We start from the raw sequence: 17,589 nt of genomic DNA, 5'->3' as shown, positions 1-17,589 counted from the left end.
CTGGAAAGAACTGGTCTCGAGGCGTCTTGCTGGGGAGAACTGGTCCCGGGGCGTCTTGCTGGAGAGAACGGCTGCTTGGAGTTGAACCCGAGAGAGAAGTCGGGAGAGAATTCGACTTGTCTACTTGCTAGGGAAGACCACCCGCTCGCGCGGGATCGGTTTTTGTGGGAGGGGAAGGATGTCTGTAAGGAAAAAAAAAAAAATAGTGTAGAAAAGAGGGCTATTGATAAAATGCGTTTTTTTCGTGAGCGATTAGGGGCAGAAACGGGCAGGGAACTTGGACGGCGGCGCCGACGCCTGAGATTAAAATCACCAAAAGTTGAGAAAATGGTAGAAGGCGTAGTAGAAGAGAAAGGTTGAAAGATGGAAAAATCTTTAGCGTGAGGTAAACTGAAATGAGAAGATGTAGTATAAGAGAAAGTTAGAAAGGAAGCTAATTTTAGTCGAAGAAAAAGTACGTGTAGATGTTTGTGCGTGGGGCGTGGCATTGTTTATGAGGGGTGTGTATAATCTTACAGGAAGTGAGTAGAGTTCACTTCCCGCGTGTGGCGTTGCTGATTAACCCCAGCTAGGTAGCGCGGTCCTGATTAGCCCCAGGTTAGGCTTGATCGTTGAGCGGCCGATATCCAAAGCGTAGTCAGGAGAGTGGATCCGATGGCAGTGCGAGGGGGGCAGGCGGGCGAGTGTTGTTTTATCTTTCTCCTTCCAAGCACAACTCTGAAAGCAGAGAATTACGTGACTTGGGAATTATGTGTAAATGTCAGAAGTGTAAACCCGCTCGCCAGCGTCAGCTAAGAGGTCAGGCGTGGGTGCGGGCCGGTCGACAGGAGAGGTCCCACATATCCTCCCCCCCGATCGGCCGGCGAAGAGTTAAGGGCTCTGTATCAGAGTTGGATTAAGGGCGACCTCCGCTTAGCCAGCGAGAAAGTGTGCGTGTATCTCTCTTTCCTTCCAAGGACAACTCTGAAAGCAGAGAATTACGTGACTTGGGAAATGTGTGTATTTGTCTTTGGTGTAAACCCGCTTGCCGACGTCAACGGAGAGACCAGCCTTGTGCCAGACCGGCAGCAGCAAAGGAGTAAGACAGAGAAAATGGCTAGAACTGTGCTCCCAACTCAACAGTCACTCAACCACCAGGGATCTATGGAGATGGTTACACAGTCTCAGGAAACAAGAGGACCAGCAAAATCACCCAACCGGATCCGGAAAAAGAAACGGACCGCCTGGCTACAGGTTTTGCCCAGAGGACATCTTCAACGCAGCTTCCGTGCGCAACCAGGATAAAGCAAGAAGGACTAGAACAACAGAGACAAGAACAAATATCCACAGCAATAATCACACCTGCGGACACGGACGCCCCCTTCACCTCACAAGAGCCCCGAGCGGCAAGACACGGGGGAAAAGACACTTCACCCGGGGTAGACGAGATAAGCTACTCAATGATCATGAATGCTGGCGACGCCGGATGGAGGGCCATTCTACTCTTGGCAAACCGCACCCTAGCGGAACACTCAAGACCCAGGAACTGGAGCTCCCAAGACGTAGTTCCAATCCCAAAGCCGAAGGAGGACAACAGTTACAGACCCATCTCCCTGCTCAGCTGTATAGAGAAGACAGTGGAAAAAATGGTGCTCAACAGACTGAAATGGAAGATAGGGCCACTCCATCCACAGTTGTATGCCTATCGAGGTAGGGTTGGAACCACGGAGTGTATAATGGGTTTCCTTAGTTTCATCAACGGGGAAAAAAAAAACAATCGTCGTCTTCCTGGACTTAGAGAAAACCTTTGACTTGATCAATTCCTCAGCGATGCTAACCTCTCTCGTCGAGAAGGGAATCACAGGCAATCTTCTGGCATGGGTGCAAGCATACTGCCAAAACAGACGGGCTTGAGTCCGATTCCAGGGAAGAACGCGAAGAAGAACACGAAGTAGAATGCGAAGAAGAACGCGAAGAATAACGCGAGGAAGAAGAACGCGAAGAAGAACGCGAAAAAGAACGCGAAGAAGAACGCGAAGAAGAACGCGAAGAGGAACGCGAAGAAAAATGCGAAGAAGAACGCGAAGAAGAACGCGAAGAAAAAGCAGTAGAGGACCGCGAAGAAGAAGAAGAAGTAGAAGAGGAACGCGACGAAGAAGAGGACCGCGAAGAAGAACAGGAAGAAGAAGAAGAAGAATAGCACCTGACCCCGACTGACCCAAGCGCTTTTTCAGGAATATTTATATGACAAAGTGTCACTGTAATACCACCTGTCCCCGACTTCCACAGATTTTTTTTAGAATATTTTTATTTAGACATATATATATATATATATATACATATATATATACATATATATATATATATATATATATATATATACACATATATATATGTACTCATCTACTATTCATTTATTTATTCACTTATTCTTTTATTAATTAATCAATTTATTTGATAATATCCATTATGTGTTTCCTTAGTTATTTATTTACTTATTTATCTATCATCAATCTATTTGTTTATTGGTTTATTTATCTATATTTTATATGTTAATTTTTCATTTATTTTTTATTTTCTATATATTTATCTATCTATTTATTAGGTGTTTATCTGTTTTCTTATTAATTAAATTATCTATTAATTTGTAAATATATTTATTTGTTTATTTTCTTATGTCCTTATGTATATATTTTGTTTATGCATTTATTTACGCACACACATACATACACACACACACACACATATATATATATTATATATGTATATATATACATATATATATATATAATATATTCATATACATATATACACACATATATATATATGTATATATATATATATATATAATATATATATATATAAATGAGAATGAAGGTGAAGGACGTATACGAGGAAATAATAGGGGAATTTTCAAGTTTGACGTTTAGATCCTTAGGGTCTTGATCACAAAGCTTCGTTCAATATATATATATATATATATATATATATATATATATATATATATACATATATATATATATATATATATATATATATATATATATATCAGTAAAGGAGGGGAGTAGGTTCTCAGTAATGCACATGTCGTTTTTAACTCCACGTGTATATATATATTTATGTGTGTGTGTGTGTGAATTTATTTATTTACTTAATTTATCTATTTTAATTTAAATATTCACTTATCAGTTAATATATATATATTTATTTATTATTCATTCACTTGTTTATTTATTTAGTTGTTCTTTTATTTATTATTTATTTATCTGTTTACTTATTTAATCATTCGTTATGTATTTATCTATTTTCTTATTTACATATTCGCTTTTATTTACCTATTTATTAATTTGTTTATCTATTGATTAATTTGCCTATTACTTATGTACTAATTCATTTATTAATTTATTTGTTTATATATTTATCTATTCATTCATATATTTATTTTTCTAGATCTCAAATATCAAACACAATAATTGTCGGTATAGCAGAGCAAGTACATTCATACAATTTCTGGTCAAAATAACTCCTAATATAAAAATATAAAGTAAGAATAAAGGTGATAAATTTTATTGTATAACAGTACATTTTAATTCATGCTAATATCATATAAAAATCGGATCAATATGGTTGTGAAATGCACTAAACGAAAACTGATGAAACTTTACATCAAAATTTTAAAGAACATGGATGGATTTCATGGGTAATGAATGTTTGTACTGTTTGTCATGTGTCGAACGAAATGAAATGTAGTGAAGGGGAACATTATTTTCTATGAGAAAAAAAATCTGACTTTAACGTCTTCAGCGCGTTGAAGTGCTTTTTTTTTCATTATTATTAATGACCATAGATACGTTTTGCCCGTTGCAATTATATAATAATAATTTTTAGCCCCACAACAATCAATGACGGTTAACGCGCATTCTACTACCTGTCATCATTTTTGGGTAAACGCATTGTCAGGTTCACTTAAAATTATCAGCCTCGTACTTTGCAGCTTGACGCAAAACACTCATTCAAATACAAAGAATTAAAGCTTTCGAGGTGCAGGGATAACCCGTCATCCAAGAGGAACCAAGATATAAGGGAGGGAGAGGGGGTGAATGGGAGTAGAGTATGTGGGGATGGAATGGATGGGAGTGGATTTTATGTCATTGCTTTTTGTTACCTCCCACCCTGGATTACTAGACATAAGATTTTATGACAATTAGGTCGACCTGTATCCAAATGGAATCACAATAGGACAAAATAAAATATATAAACTTGTTTTACTTGTACATATAGGTGCTGTGGTACAAAAATATGTTTCATAGAGTCCTTCTGACACAAAATTAATTAAATCCTAAGAAAAACACTAAAAGTTGCCAAATGTCAATTTATGTGGACACCACAGCCCGCGAAAATATAACTACGCATTACGTGATTCCAAGTGGCACACGTCTAGTAATCCAGGGTTAGACGAAAATGTCGGTATATATATATATATATATATCCATATTTGTGTGTGTATTTAATTTTATATACCAAATTCTAGTCTACGGGAAAGGAACAACAATTGTAGGATCTCGTCCCCTATTGTCAAGTCTGTGTGTAACATATGCGTGCGAAATAAGCTGTGAGGATATTGATTCTGGATTTGTTATAAAATGAAATATGAGAGGTGGAATTTCATCAGTCTAACTTATATTTTGTGATCTTGAACTTGCTTCTTATTTACTTCTTGATTGATCTCTTCATTTGATTAAATGATTAAACAACACATTCATTTGTTTTCTGTCCAGACAGGAAAGTGACGTAGATGAGTTCATGATCCTTTGTGACAAAGACTTGCACGACACTCCTTAGCAATATCATAAAGTTGTTTACATTTTTTCCCGAAGTGGGCAGGGGTGGGGGGATCGGGTCAGGATGTACAGCAGAAGTGATGTGGTATTCTTCATCATGACGTTTAGTGATGCCATCGAGTTGTTTACAATTTCCTCTGGAAGAGGGCCAGGATGCAAAGCAGGAGAAACGTGGCGCTTTCCATAACTGTAACGATGCTGCAGCCTAACATGAGTCCCATCTGGCCGCCGAGGTTTCCTGAACAGAGAGAAGTCAGCGAGGCATTAGATTGTCGAAAAATTATAAATCTAATTATATAAAAAAGGGAAGAAAGCAAGATGGAGTAACGTATATATATTGGATGTTTAGGGCTGACTGTTGCAATTGTAATAAGATCTGAGTATGGGATGTATCATAGAAAACGGTTGTAACTACGACTGAAATGGATATTTGCGCCAGATAACTTAATCTGATATACACCTTTGCTGTCTCAATGGAGTCGGGATTTCTGCTCCTTATGTTTTTAATACTTTCTAGTGATGCATGGGCTTTACTGTGAAATATTAATTTCTCTGGACACTAATGGACAATTTGATAAACTAATTGTACTGCGAGGCGCTCATAAAATGATGTGAACACTACTTAGTCAAATGTACAGCAGTGAAACATTAAGAAGACAAGAAAAAAGATAAAAGTATTACATTTATCGTATACACAAATCAGTCTCCCTCTCAGTGAAACCTTTAAATTCTCCTCTCCTTTTCAGAGCACTCTGTTCCTAACATTTGACGACTTTTTCGAGAGGGGAGCGAGGTTTGATCAGCATTATAGACATACCGACAAGATCCAGGAGGCTGTCCCTGTAGACGTTCACTTTGGTGTATCGCATTTGAGGGTAGAAGACAGACACTTGCACCACACTCTCGCTGACCAACCAAAGAAAAAGGTAAAACATCAATTCGGGCGTCATTATGATTTCTCATTCATGTATTAAATCATCCATAAAAATAATCAACAAAAAGTCATTAAGACTTGGTTAATTTTATTTTCGATTTCTACATAATTGTTTTTTCTTCTTCTGTGTAAATAGTTGACTGAATTCTTTGAGACGGCGAGCCTCTTGGACACTAAATCCCAGATAAATTAAAGTCTGAGGTGTCGACTTTGGTCTCAGCTCACTTTTGTTGCCTTTGAGTTTTCCCTCCCCTTCTCCACCCATCTACTTTAGAAACCCTTCTTCGTCTTTCCTCCCCTTCCATTTCTCCTTCAATTATTATTCTTTCTCGTTCTTCCTTCTCCGTCCTTTGCTCTTCATACTATTCTCTCTCCACTTTTTTTTCCACTCAGTTACCCGTTTCTGTTTTTCTCTGTCGCTTTCCACCAGTCCTGTTTTTCTTTACTTCATAACCTATTTGCCTCTTCATTACAATATCTTCCCAGTTTCCGTTTTATTTTCTCCTCTCTGTTCTTCCACTCCCCGTTTCTTCTCTATTCTCCAACCCCCTGTTTCCGCTCTGTTCTCCCATTTCCTGTTTCCTTTATGTTCTTCTGCTTTGTTTTTCCTCTGTTCTCCCACTCCCTGTTCCTCTCCGTTCTCCCATTTCCTCCCACAGCTCCAGAAACAACTAGCCTTAGAAACTATCGCCGGTCTGTCATCTTCTCTAAATGGGGCCCATCATCATCTCTTCACTGACGGTTCTTTGCAGGAGGACGGTAGTGCTGGATGTGCTGTGTATTCCCCCAGCATAGAGCCACCAGCCCACCACTAGGGGTTGGGCAGGCCGTCGACTCCCTAATTCGTCAAGCTCCACGTATTGTGAGTTGCATGGGCTCTTGGACGCTGTTACTTTGCTGACACGGACTGGAGAAAACGGCTTGATCATCTGCGACTCTCAGTCAGCCCTCCGCGCGCTCTCATCTTCCAAGCCTGAACACCAACAAGTGGTAACACAAATAATGCGACAACTGGCCACAACTCACGAAAACTCACAGAGGGTACACTTCCTGTGTATTCCATCCCATATTGAATTCCTAGGCAATGACACCGCTGATCGGCTAGCAAGGATAGCTTGTAGTATGGATCCACCAGCTGCCACTTCTACTACTGCCTTCCTACCTTCTTACAAGCGAATGGTAAGATAAGCTGCCTGCTCCCCTACTCGCCACCGTAGCAATGCTGAAAGGGCTACAAGTGTATCCATCCAACACTACGAGAATTTTCTTCCTCTTCCCTATAAGTATAGACGTAATGGACTTATTGTGAGAAGACACAATGTTGTGAGTACCCGACTCAGGCTCGGCTACAGACCAGTGTGGCAAGTGGGTGAGACCGAAGGTGTACCGAGGTACTCTTCGCGCAGGCTGTGCGACACCCCTAATGCCAACAGTCTAGAGCACTACTGCATTGATTGCCCCACGATAGCCCCTTTAATACCTCATCGACAATCAGTTCTTGATGTCTGTAAATATTTGCTTGAAGGTGATAAATTAGAATTAATCCTATTGCAACACCCTCACTTTGGTGGGTGTTAAACTGCACATAAATAAATCAGTCAGTTATGATTCGGAAATGTTTTAAGTATCACTAATAATCTGTATATAGTTATCTTTTGCACTAGGTTTGTTGTTCCCTGGACATAATAACAAGGAATGTCTGTAGTATGGATCTGCCAGCTGCTACTACTATTGTCCTATTACAAATGGATGGTACGATAAGCCACCTACTTCCCTACACGTCACCGTGGTAATGCTGAGAGGACTTCAAGTGTAACCGCCCAACACCACAAGAACGTCCTTCTACTTCCACATGCATACAGACGCAGCGATTTTTTTTTTTTTTTTCGAAATTCGGGAGTGAAGAATCACTCCCACGGGCTTTGTTTGAGCCCGTGCGGTGGTGTTTATGTAAGGCACACCTTGTGGAGAGGAGGTGGAATAGTATAGCTATAAAGTCAGAGGGTAATAGGGGGCACTAGAAAAGAGAAGCTGCGGCTGCTAGAGCGGCGTGTCACTAGTACTCTGTACATAGCTACACTTTTGTACTAGGTTTGACGCTCCTTGAGCGTAATAGATAGAAAAAAAAAAAAAAAAATCCTTTGTTCTCCCACTCCCTGTTTCCTCTCTATTCTCCAACCCCCTGTTTTCACTCTTCTCCCACTCCCTGTTTCTGTTCTCCAGCTTTGTTTTCCTCCCTGTTCTCCCACTCCCTGTTTCCTCTCTGTACTCCAACCCCCTGTTTTCTCTGTTCTTCCACTTCCTGTTTCCTCTATTCTCCAACCCCCTGTTTCCTCTCTGTTCTCCCACTCCCTGTTTCCTTTCTGTACTCCATCTTTGTTTTTCCTCTTTGCTCTCCCACTCCCTGTTTCCTCTCCGTTCTCCCACTTCCCATTTCTTATCTGTACTCCCACTCCCTGTTCCTCGACGAACTTACTTAGTCATCGTCATCAGTTCTTCGGCGCCCATTCTGTTCATCGTCTGCACTTCGACCACATGGTTGAAGGTCATTTCGGTGCATACGGGACGACAGTTCGTGATGTCTGCATAAAGGTGGGAGTAATGAGTTGTAATGATTAAGCATGCCTTCGATTCACAACGAAATTATCATCATTAATAATAATAATAATAGTAATAGTAATGATAATAATAACAATAAATTTATTTGGCATTGAATCAATACACATGAAGTGCAGATAATGAAAAGAACACATAGTTCCAAATATCAATTACAACTGCCGAGAACACAAATTGAATGCAGAAAACACACTAATAAGTAAATAGGCAAGGTAAAGAAATAAATAGATACACAGATAAATAAGCAAGTAAATAGATAAATTAATAAAAAACATTACACCATTTTAAACTAGTGGAACTACCACATTGTCTTTGCATTGACAAACTAGATCTCTTGATTATGTCTGAGGTGTCTTTAAGAAGACATGGTACATAGATACGTAGAATAGCTTCGGAAATAGAGCCCAAACTGGAACAGTGCATGAATTCAAATGATATAATTTGAAAATAATGATATAGCCTAAGTTGGATTTGAAGCTAGATTTGATCATTTGGAAAGTAGGAAATAGAAACTAGCGTTGCTTCTTTCGTTTATACTGCAGTTACGTCAATACAATCAGATAATATATACACACAGACGCACTCTTTCCAGTTCTGGTGGGCAAGTTGTGTGTGTGTGTGTGTGTGTGTGTGTGTGTGTGTGTGTGTGTGCACGTGTGTGTAAGATCACAGGATTACCCATAGATCGGGTCATATATCATCCGGTAGGGCAACAACTATCGATCACGAGTCCAGCACGTGATCCAATACGCTGGTGAATCACACACACACACACGCACACGTGCACACACACACACGCGCACACACATCTGGAACAAACTGAATGAGGAAACAGTGAGTGCAAAAACTATACAAGAATCTAAGATCAAACTGGATGCTGAAAGATACGAAAGCGGGTTACTACGAGCATAGATCTCTTGCCGTAAAATACAACTAGGTAAATATACACCAACATACCATTGTTCCAACAGGACAGATTTGTTTTCCTCGGGCTGTTTGACCCCGAGGAAAGTCCTCGACCTCTGAATATAAAGTGCTGTGTGGTGATAAGCTGAATGACGGTACATGGCTCTAGGTCCTCTGGAAACATGAAAAATAATGCGTGAGAAGTTGCCAAAAGGATTAGCTTTAATGGGAAAATCAATGAACGAAGAAGGCGATCATTTATCCTCAGAAATAAAAAATAAACATTAGAAAAAAAGCAACATCTATATTAGTACAGTACTCGATAACAAAACACTCTCCAATCTCACTTCTTTACATGCACACGTGCATTTATCAATTGTGGGATAGCACAAAAGAGTAATTTTCGTGAGGTACGGTCTCAAAGTCTCCAGCTATCGTGTGTGTGTGTGTGTGTGCGCGCATGTATGTATGTGCACATGTATCCACCTATGCATAAAAACACACATGCGTGAGCGTGCATGTGTGTACGTGAACATGTTAGTGCTCAGTACTGCAATGAATTACCACGTACTCACCATGCACCATGTCGAGTCCGTAGACGGAGCAATTGCTCAGTGCTCTGACACATCTTCTTAGGTTGGCCAAAAGGCAGTTGGTCGAGGTCTGGTAGTAGGACTCGTTGGTCCTGCCACTTATGTCCAAGGCGGAGGGGGGAACGCACTTAGGCTCCCACCAGTCTATCAGAGTCCTTCGTAAGTTTTGATCAAGCTGAAGGATTGAAATAATAATGATAATAGTACTACTACTACAACTAATACTACTACTGCCAATGATAATGATATATACATACATAATATACCAAAGGCTTTTCCCTCTTACAAGGGAGGTAGCCGAAAGATGATGATGATGATGATAATAATAATAATAACGATAATAATAATAATACATATACCAAAGGCTTTTCCCTCTTGCAAGGGAGGTAGACGAAAGATGATAATGATAATAATAATAATAATGATAATAATAATAATACATATACCAACTGTTTTTCCCCCCGTTACAAGGGAGGTAGCCAAAGTCAAAAGGCATAAATCCACTCCCACCCATTTCATCCCCACATACTCCACTCCCAATGACCACCCCTTCCTTCATCTTTTCTTAGCTCCTCCTGGATGACGGGTCATCACTACATCTCGTCCACTGCCCTGGGTCAGAAGCAATACAGCAAGACACAGCACGTCCACAGCAAGGCCACTTCATTTAATTGGCGACTCCCAAACTCCGTTCCCTCATGCAGAAAAAGAGAAGACGAAGAAAATATGATTTACACATACTCTTTAACCACCCCATCCCCCACCCACTCCCTCCCATACGTCCCAACTTCATCCATACACAACCATTCTCCATAAATGAACCATATGAATAATTTAATTTCTTCCTAGTATATTGAAGAACAACGAACGGGCCTCAAAAATCCGCTCTGGGAAGGACAGACAAAAGAATTTGTCAACCTAAAGGAAATAAATGCAAGCAGAGAAGGTTTTTTAATGGAAGTGATTTAAAAAAAAAAGTGAGAGAGATTGTAATGTAATTAACCCATTCAACTCCGATGACAAGATGTCTTGTCATTTGGTCAAATAAAACAAAAAATCATAATAAAACAACAAAATGTTTGATGATCAAACAGCACCAGAAAAATATGACGTCATCAGTCCTCCTCGAGGAGGAGGACTGATGACGTCATATTTTTCTGGTGCTGTTTGATCATCAAACATTTTGTTGTTTTATTATGATTTTTTGTTTTATTTGACCAAATGACAAGACATCTTGTCATCGGAGTTGAATGGGTTAACGCTTAGAAGACAGGAGACCATGTACTCCACACCCTCTCGAAAGGATACTGACGACCTAAGTTCGACACAAACGATGTTTTCGGCGTGACTTCGGTGACACCTCTACGGACCCGAGACACCCAGCATTCTTTTATGACTGTGGACGAGTCTCCTCACTCAATGAGAATCCGACAAGAAATAATGGTCTCAAGCTGTCAGGAAATATATTTGATTTTGAAGTGGGTAGTAACAACTTCGCCAACCGTGTAGTTAATGAATGGAATAAACTTCCTGCAGAGGCAGTGCAATGTAGTTCAGTTCGAAGCTTTAAGATTCATTTGGATAAAAACCTAAGCAAGATGCTTCAATGCCTGCCATTTATTTTATATTATTTATTTGTTTATTATTTGTCTGTTTATTATTATTTGCTTGATTTTCATTTATTATCATTTATCTGTCAAATTATTATAATTTATTATGTACCTGTTTGTTTATTACTTAGCTATATTTATGCATTTATTTATTCATTTAATTGTTATTAATATTATATTTTATTCAATTATTTATCATTATCATGTTTTTTCGCATCCGACCTAGTTATGGACCAAAAGGTCTCCTGTCGGCATGCTCCTCCTTTTAATCCTTCGTATTAACTTCTAACTTCTGTTATGTTTTTTTTTTTCTGTTACACTCTTTATATATCTCCAGAACCAACGAACCAACTCTCGATTTCGCCTCTTCGGTGCAATAATGTCTAAGGATAAAAACACTGGTAATTGCTTTTGACTCTATGCTGCAGAGGGTCAGAAGCTAATGCCTTCTGGTAACACAAATATATTATATCTCTAGGTGCACTCCATAAAATAAGCTCTCCACAAGTGCTAACGAACATTCAATCTTATTTCTATTGATCTGTTATCCTCACGCATCAAACTGAGGATTGATTGACTTACTAGCGTGAGCTGCAGTTGAATGGAGATGACGTTGCCAGTTTCAAGGTACGTGCTGTCTCCTGGAACGAATGGTGCTGGGTGGGTCGAGTTATTCAGCAGAGTCAGGTGTAGCCCTGTTCGACTCATCATCAGCGGATTCAAAATGGTGCGGTCCCATTCTTCTCCCAGCCGCCGACGCGCAAACCAAAACAATCAAAGAAAATGGGCGAAATGTAAGTACAATGAATTCTTGTTCTATTCATAGATCGGATAATAAACATTCTTGATTCAAGGACGGGTTCTTGAGTTCTTTTTTTGTATATAATTATTTGAATTGTGGTTACTCAAGGTTATCATTTCGCTGAAAATATAAATAAACAAAATCCCCAAACGGTGCAGTAGAAAGTTGGAAGACCATCGGAGTCGGGTCACGGGGAGTTACCAAATGTATCAAATGATGACGTAAAATCATCCAAACTATAAGTGAATAGAATGACTATGAAACTTTAAAATAACCTATCTGTTAGTGAAAACGCTACATATGAGTACACACTAACAATCACTGAGATTGGGCGAATTACAGGTTAGATTACCAGGGCTGTCGTTGAAAGCTTTCTTGAGGATCATGGTAGAGCCCATGTGTTCGCCGACTACAAATTGTCTGATGTATTCATTCGCAGCGCCGTAGAGACAGGATCCCATAAGTGTGGGTATTGAAGTCAATAGCTCACAACAGTCTTCCTGATTCTTAAAGGGATTGACGCCCATCTTGCACTTTACCAATACATCCTCACAGCTGTAAGCGTAAACATGGAATATATTTTTGTATTTTATCTGAAATAAACAGGGCGGGTACTCTTGGGAACAACAGTGAATATCTTTTTTTTAGAGTAGTCTTCAGTCGTAATTGTATAATTATTCTTCAAAGATGCAGATTTGATATATTGGGTAAAATTATCAGTCTAAAATTGTAATGCCCTGCACGCACATACGTGGTCACACACACACATATACACACACACACACACACACACACACACACACGCATGCGCGCACACACACATACACAGATACAGACATACACACACACACACACACACACACACACACACGCACGCACGTACACACGCACAAGATTATGATACTAAAACTATTGTAAGAAAATATCGAGGCGATGAAGGAGAAACAAAAGCGATTGAAAAAAAAACTCAGTAGGTGGAAAAAAGAAAAACCGAAAGGAAAGGAATAATAATAATAATAATAATAATAATAATAATAATAATAATAATAATAATAATAATAATAATAATAATAATAATAATAATAATAATAATAATAATAATGATAATAATAATAATAATAATAATAATAATAATAATAATAGTAATAATAATAACAATAATAATAATAATAATAATAGTAATAATAATAGTAATAATAATAATAATAATAATAATAATAATAATAATAATAATAATAATAATAATAATAATAATAATAATAATAATAATAATAATAATAAAACCCGAATAGAGATATGTTAGATACTCAAGATATAGAAGAGCTCGTTATGAACACAGTGGCTAAAGAAATGTGTCATAAATTCAAGGTGTCATGATATCCACGGCATGTAAAAAGAGAAAGAGGAAATGTTAATTCCATGAGATTAGATCAACAATTATCCTCAAACCCGCATCCCCACAGTGGCTGGCAACATTCCTTGGCTCTACCACGGATCTCTTGCGAAGAATCTTGGGAAAAATCTCTGCGTTGTATTAGTGTAGGACTCATTCTGTGTCACCTGCTTATAGTCGAAGTTGCAGGAATTGGAGGAGTTGGTTGTCATGTCTTCTTGACAAAGAAATATTGGACCTCGACCTCCATGTGGATGAGGGAGATGAACCTCTCCGACATCCATCTTGCAGATACCCATCGTTTGTCCCGAAGAATAGTATACACATAAGAACGTGAATGAAGGAGGCTGCAAGGGACCATAAGGCCTACACTAGGCAGTTCCATGTCTCTTGCCACCTTTCATCTCCATTCATGAAGTTATCTTCTCTTCAAACAACCAATTGTTTCAGCGCTTACTACATTCTTACTAAGTTTGTTCCATTCATTAACCACTCTATTGTTAAACCAGTTCTTGTTTATTTCCCACTTTATCCACTTTAACCTTGTGGATAAAGTGGAAGTTAGCGAAGGAAAAGCTGAGGTGATGAATCTGGAAATGATACTCATGGTGAAAGAAGAGACTTCGAGGAAGAAGATGTCTTCGTCTAAGTCTCAGATTATGATACGTGCTACTAGTTTCTTGATAAACACCATATAAGGACGGAGCCTTGATAAAGGTTACAGCTTTATCATATGCATAGAGTCGGGGCTACCTAGAAAAGACAACCTACATTTGCGGGATTGGTGTTTGTGAGAGAGGAAGAGAAGTCTGCAGGAAAATTGAAAGAGTTGTGTATATAAAAGGGGGGTATTGACTGCCGTAAGGGACATTTATTAGAACTTTTATATGTGTCTTGGCTAAAAGACATGGGTCTTGAAACTCGAGGCCTGCTTCGCTGTTGGTGAGAGGAACATGTGTGGGAGGGGGGAGGTCATTAGAACCCGTTCCCCCGGATCCTCCCACTTCTCAGTAATGTAAACCCCGACTATGTACACCAGGGGTTCTTAACCTTTTTTTCTCCAATTCCCCACTTTTAGTGAGCCAACTCTCCATAACCCACCACAGCATCGGTCTTTGACAAATTCGATTTTAACCCATGCAGTGTTTAGTACGTAAATATACAGTGTGCCACTTTTACCCAAACACGACTTACAATACTTCATATATTGGTTGTTTTTGTTATTAAAACAGTCTGTAAATGGTTGTGATTTGTAAAGTAAGTCAACATTTGGATATAATTTTGAAGCTCTATCGATTATTTGTGTGTGGAAACAAATTCACGAAATGTGACAACAAGAAGACACCAGAAACAAACAAAAAGAAACAAAAACACATCGATAAGAAAAAAGACAGTGGTTCTTCTATCCAACCGGTCGTTCCCCACTTGGCAACTCCGCCATTCCCCACCAGTGGAGAATTCCCCACAGGTTAAGAACCACTGATGTACACGAAGAAGCGAAACGTCGTACGATTCCGTCCTCACATTTGGTGTTTCTTTCGATCGACTTGTCGGCACCTGCCAATTTCATACACTGCTTTCTTACCCCAAAGAAATGCGTTTCATCAATTCCTCTAAATCTATGTTTTCCTTTTCCATGTAATCCGTTATTTTCTTATGGATTCTGTGCAGTCGTTTCGCCCCTTCGGGTGTCATTAGGGAAGGCTGGATCTTCTGGGCGTCTCCAAGCATCAGAACAAGATAACTTGCCATTTCGTTGTCAATGCCGTACTCTGCAAAGAAAAAAGAAGAAGAAGAAGAATAGAAAATAAATGAATTAAAGAAACTAATATGCCGGTACCGCTTTTGTACACCACAGGACTTATAACTTTAGTGGTACACACAGAGACGCACGGGCATCTGTCCAAATGGGAAGATGCATAATAAGAAGACTAATAGAGGCGGCGCATATCACACTACGGGAGATAACCAATCATAGAGATGGTTTTGTCATGAGAGAAAGAGTGGACCAATCGGCGTGCTCTGTTTAGAGACATCCGAGAGGATAATCCGTTGTAATGGTATAGATACTGTTGATTAACGTTTGTTTGTCATTCCGAAGAAGACTTGTAGTTGAATCGTCAGTAATACAGTGTTCCTGATCCAGCCCGTGTTTTTCTACACCCTTTTACACTAAAAGGGTTATAATACCTAAAAGACCAGCAGTTGATAGTGGGAACAACAAAAAATCTTGGTGTGGGTTGTAAAAAAAAATCGTAAATTGTTGCGTGGGCCTTCTGTTATGACATTGTTGTGTTGTGGAAAATTATCTCGTGCTGCCTGACCCCTCTTGGGTAGAGCTCGGTTTGGTTGCATTGTCTTTGGTCTTAGCAGGGTGGCGGGAAACGGGGGACTCTTCATCTCTCAGGTTCTGGGTCGGGAGGAATGACTGAGTAGGTTTCGTTTGTGTGTGATGTGGATGTGTACTCTGATTTGGCCACTTTCCTTATAAAAAGGGAAATGACCTTTGGCGTACGAATGTATAATATAATGTGGAAACAAGACAGTAGCTACAAGAGGGAAGAATTTGACTTGCCAAATACTATACATGTGCACATCTGAACAAAACATCATCCCTCTTCCCAATCTGACAATATCTTATTAGAGTAAATCGCCTAAAAGAATGAACAATTTACTTACTCTCCATTTTCCTTCGACTGAAGAAATCTCTGTTGCAAATCGCGATGGAGGGAAGCTGAATTCCGCTGGCGTTGACAATAACCTTTGTCTGTCGATGCATGGACGAGATACAATAAGTATTTTTGAGAAGTCTACTTCTTGGATGAAACTTTCTACTCAAAAGCACATTATCTTGTATTGGGTAGAGGTTGCCCCTATAATACAATGAAATCCCTTGATTATAGCTAAATATAAAATTAGATTAAGATAAGCCTGATTCTTTACTGGACAAAAACCATCTCCTCAGATGAATCAAGTAGCTTCGCGTTAAAGTTGCAATGATAAAGCGTTTCTTTAATAGTTAGGGTCGAAAGCCTCTTGTAGATTGTCAATGTTTCCTTACCTGTAGTCATGATCATGAGCATTAAATGTGATATTAAATACCTCTGACTTTAGTTCCCTGGAGCAGAATTGGGAGATCATGAGGTAGGCCATACAAAGCAGGAGAAGAGCAAATATAACGATGACAACCATCCAAAAGTAGCCGAGGGGTTTGCCACGGTTGTTCCAGAAGTGTCCAAAACCGTGCATGGACCCCTCTTTGCAGAACAACGCCGCCAGGTCGCTGCAGGTATGATATTTTATGAAGTCCTAAAAAGAGGAGAAAATGTTGAATTCGTGTACGTAATCAAGAGGGAATGTATCTAAATGAAGGAGATAAAAGACTGTTGCACAGCTCACAAGTTGAATTCGATTATTTAGTGACACAATTAGAAATCTTCTTAGATATAGATCCTATCATTTGTAGGCTGTGGAGAAGAAAATGAAAGGATCAATCAGCAGATCATAGATAGAAGCGTCAGGGCCGCGTGAATATATCTTGTCATTTACTACTGGGATAAGAAGACGCCTCATCTCCTACCTAAAAACAAGACCAAGCAAACTGACAGTGACATAAGACTCGCGTCATACATAGGTTTAATGTGCAACTCAACCTTCAGCTTATATTGGCATGATCACAGTGAAGTTTTTACGTTGATTGTCCTACCGTCAGTCCACAGGAGCCCATAAAGATCACAACAAAACTTCCCACCAGGGAACCCAAAGAAGCCAAAGAAGACTACCTATTCTAGAAGCCCTCTTTATAAAGGAACTATTCCCTAAGCTAAATATATAGGCAGATGATCTAAAAGCTCTCCCTAGGTCCTCGCCATTCGGCGGATTAGAGAAACTGATGATGTCACGGGACAGCCAGCA

The 17,589-nt window shown here is 39.3% G+C and overlaps 1 protein-coding gene across 1 annotated transcript; it reads right to left on the bottom strand.

Moving 5' to 3' along the window:
* Window positions 1–4,895: 4,895 nt before the first annotated feature.
* Window positions 4,896–13,886, bottom strand: ppk7 (pickpocket 7). Its single transcript, XM_076185859.1, has 8 exons — window positions 13,771–13,886; window positions 12,634–12,836; window positions 12,062–12,120; window positions 9,852–10,044; window positions 9,328–9,450; window positions 8,231–8,336; window positions 5,638–5,726; window positions 4,896–5,058 (listed from the first exon to the last, which is right to left on the bottom strand). The coding sequence occupies exons 1-8, from the start codon at window positions 13,884–13,886 to the stop codon at window positions 4,946–4,948; spliced, it is 1,002 nt and encodes a 333-aa protein (XP_076041974.1). The 3' UTR covers window positions 4,896–4,945.
* Window positions 13,887–17,589: the final 3,703 nt, after the last annotated feature.

The sequence above is a fragment of the Oratosquilla oratoria genome, chromosome 5, assembly GCF_046742065.1.
Source record: "Oratosquilla oratoria isolate Oo_2021 chromosome 5, ASM4674206v1, whole genome shotgun sequence".
Lineage (NCBI taxonomy): Eukaryota > Metazoa > Arthropoda > Malacostraca > Stomatopoda > Squillidae > Oratosquilla > Oratosquilla oratoria.
The sequence above is the reverse complement of the archived record's forward strand: the minus strand, read 5'-3'. Positions and strand labels throughout refer to the sequence as shown.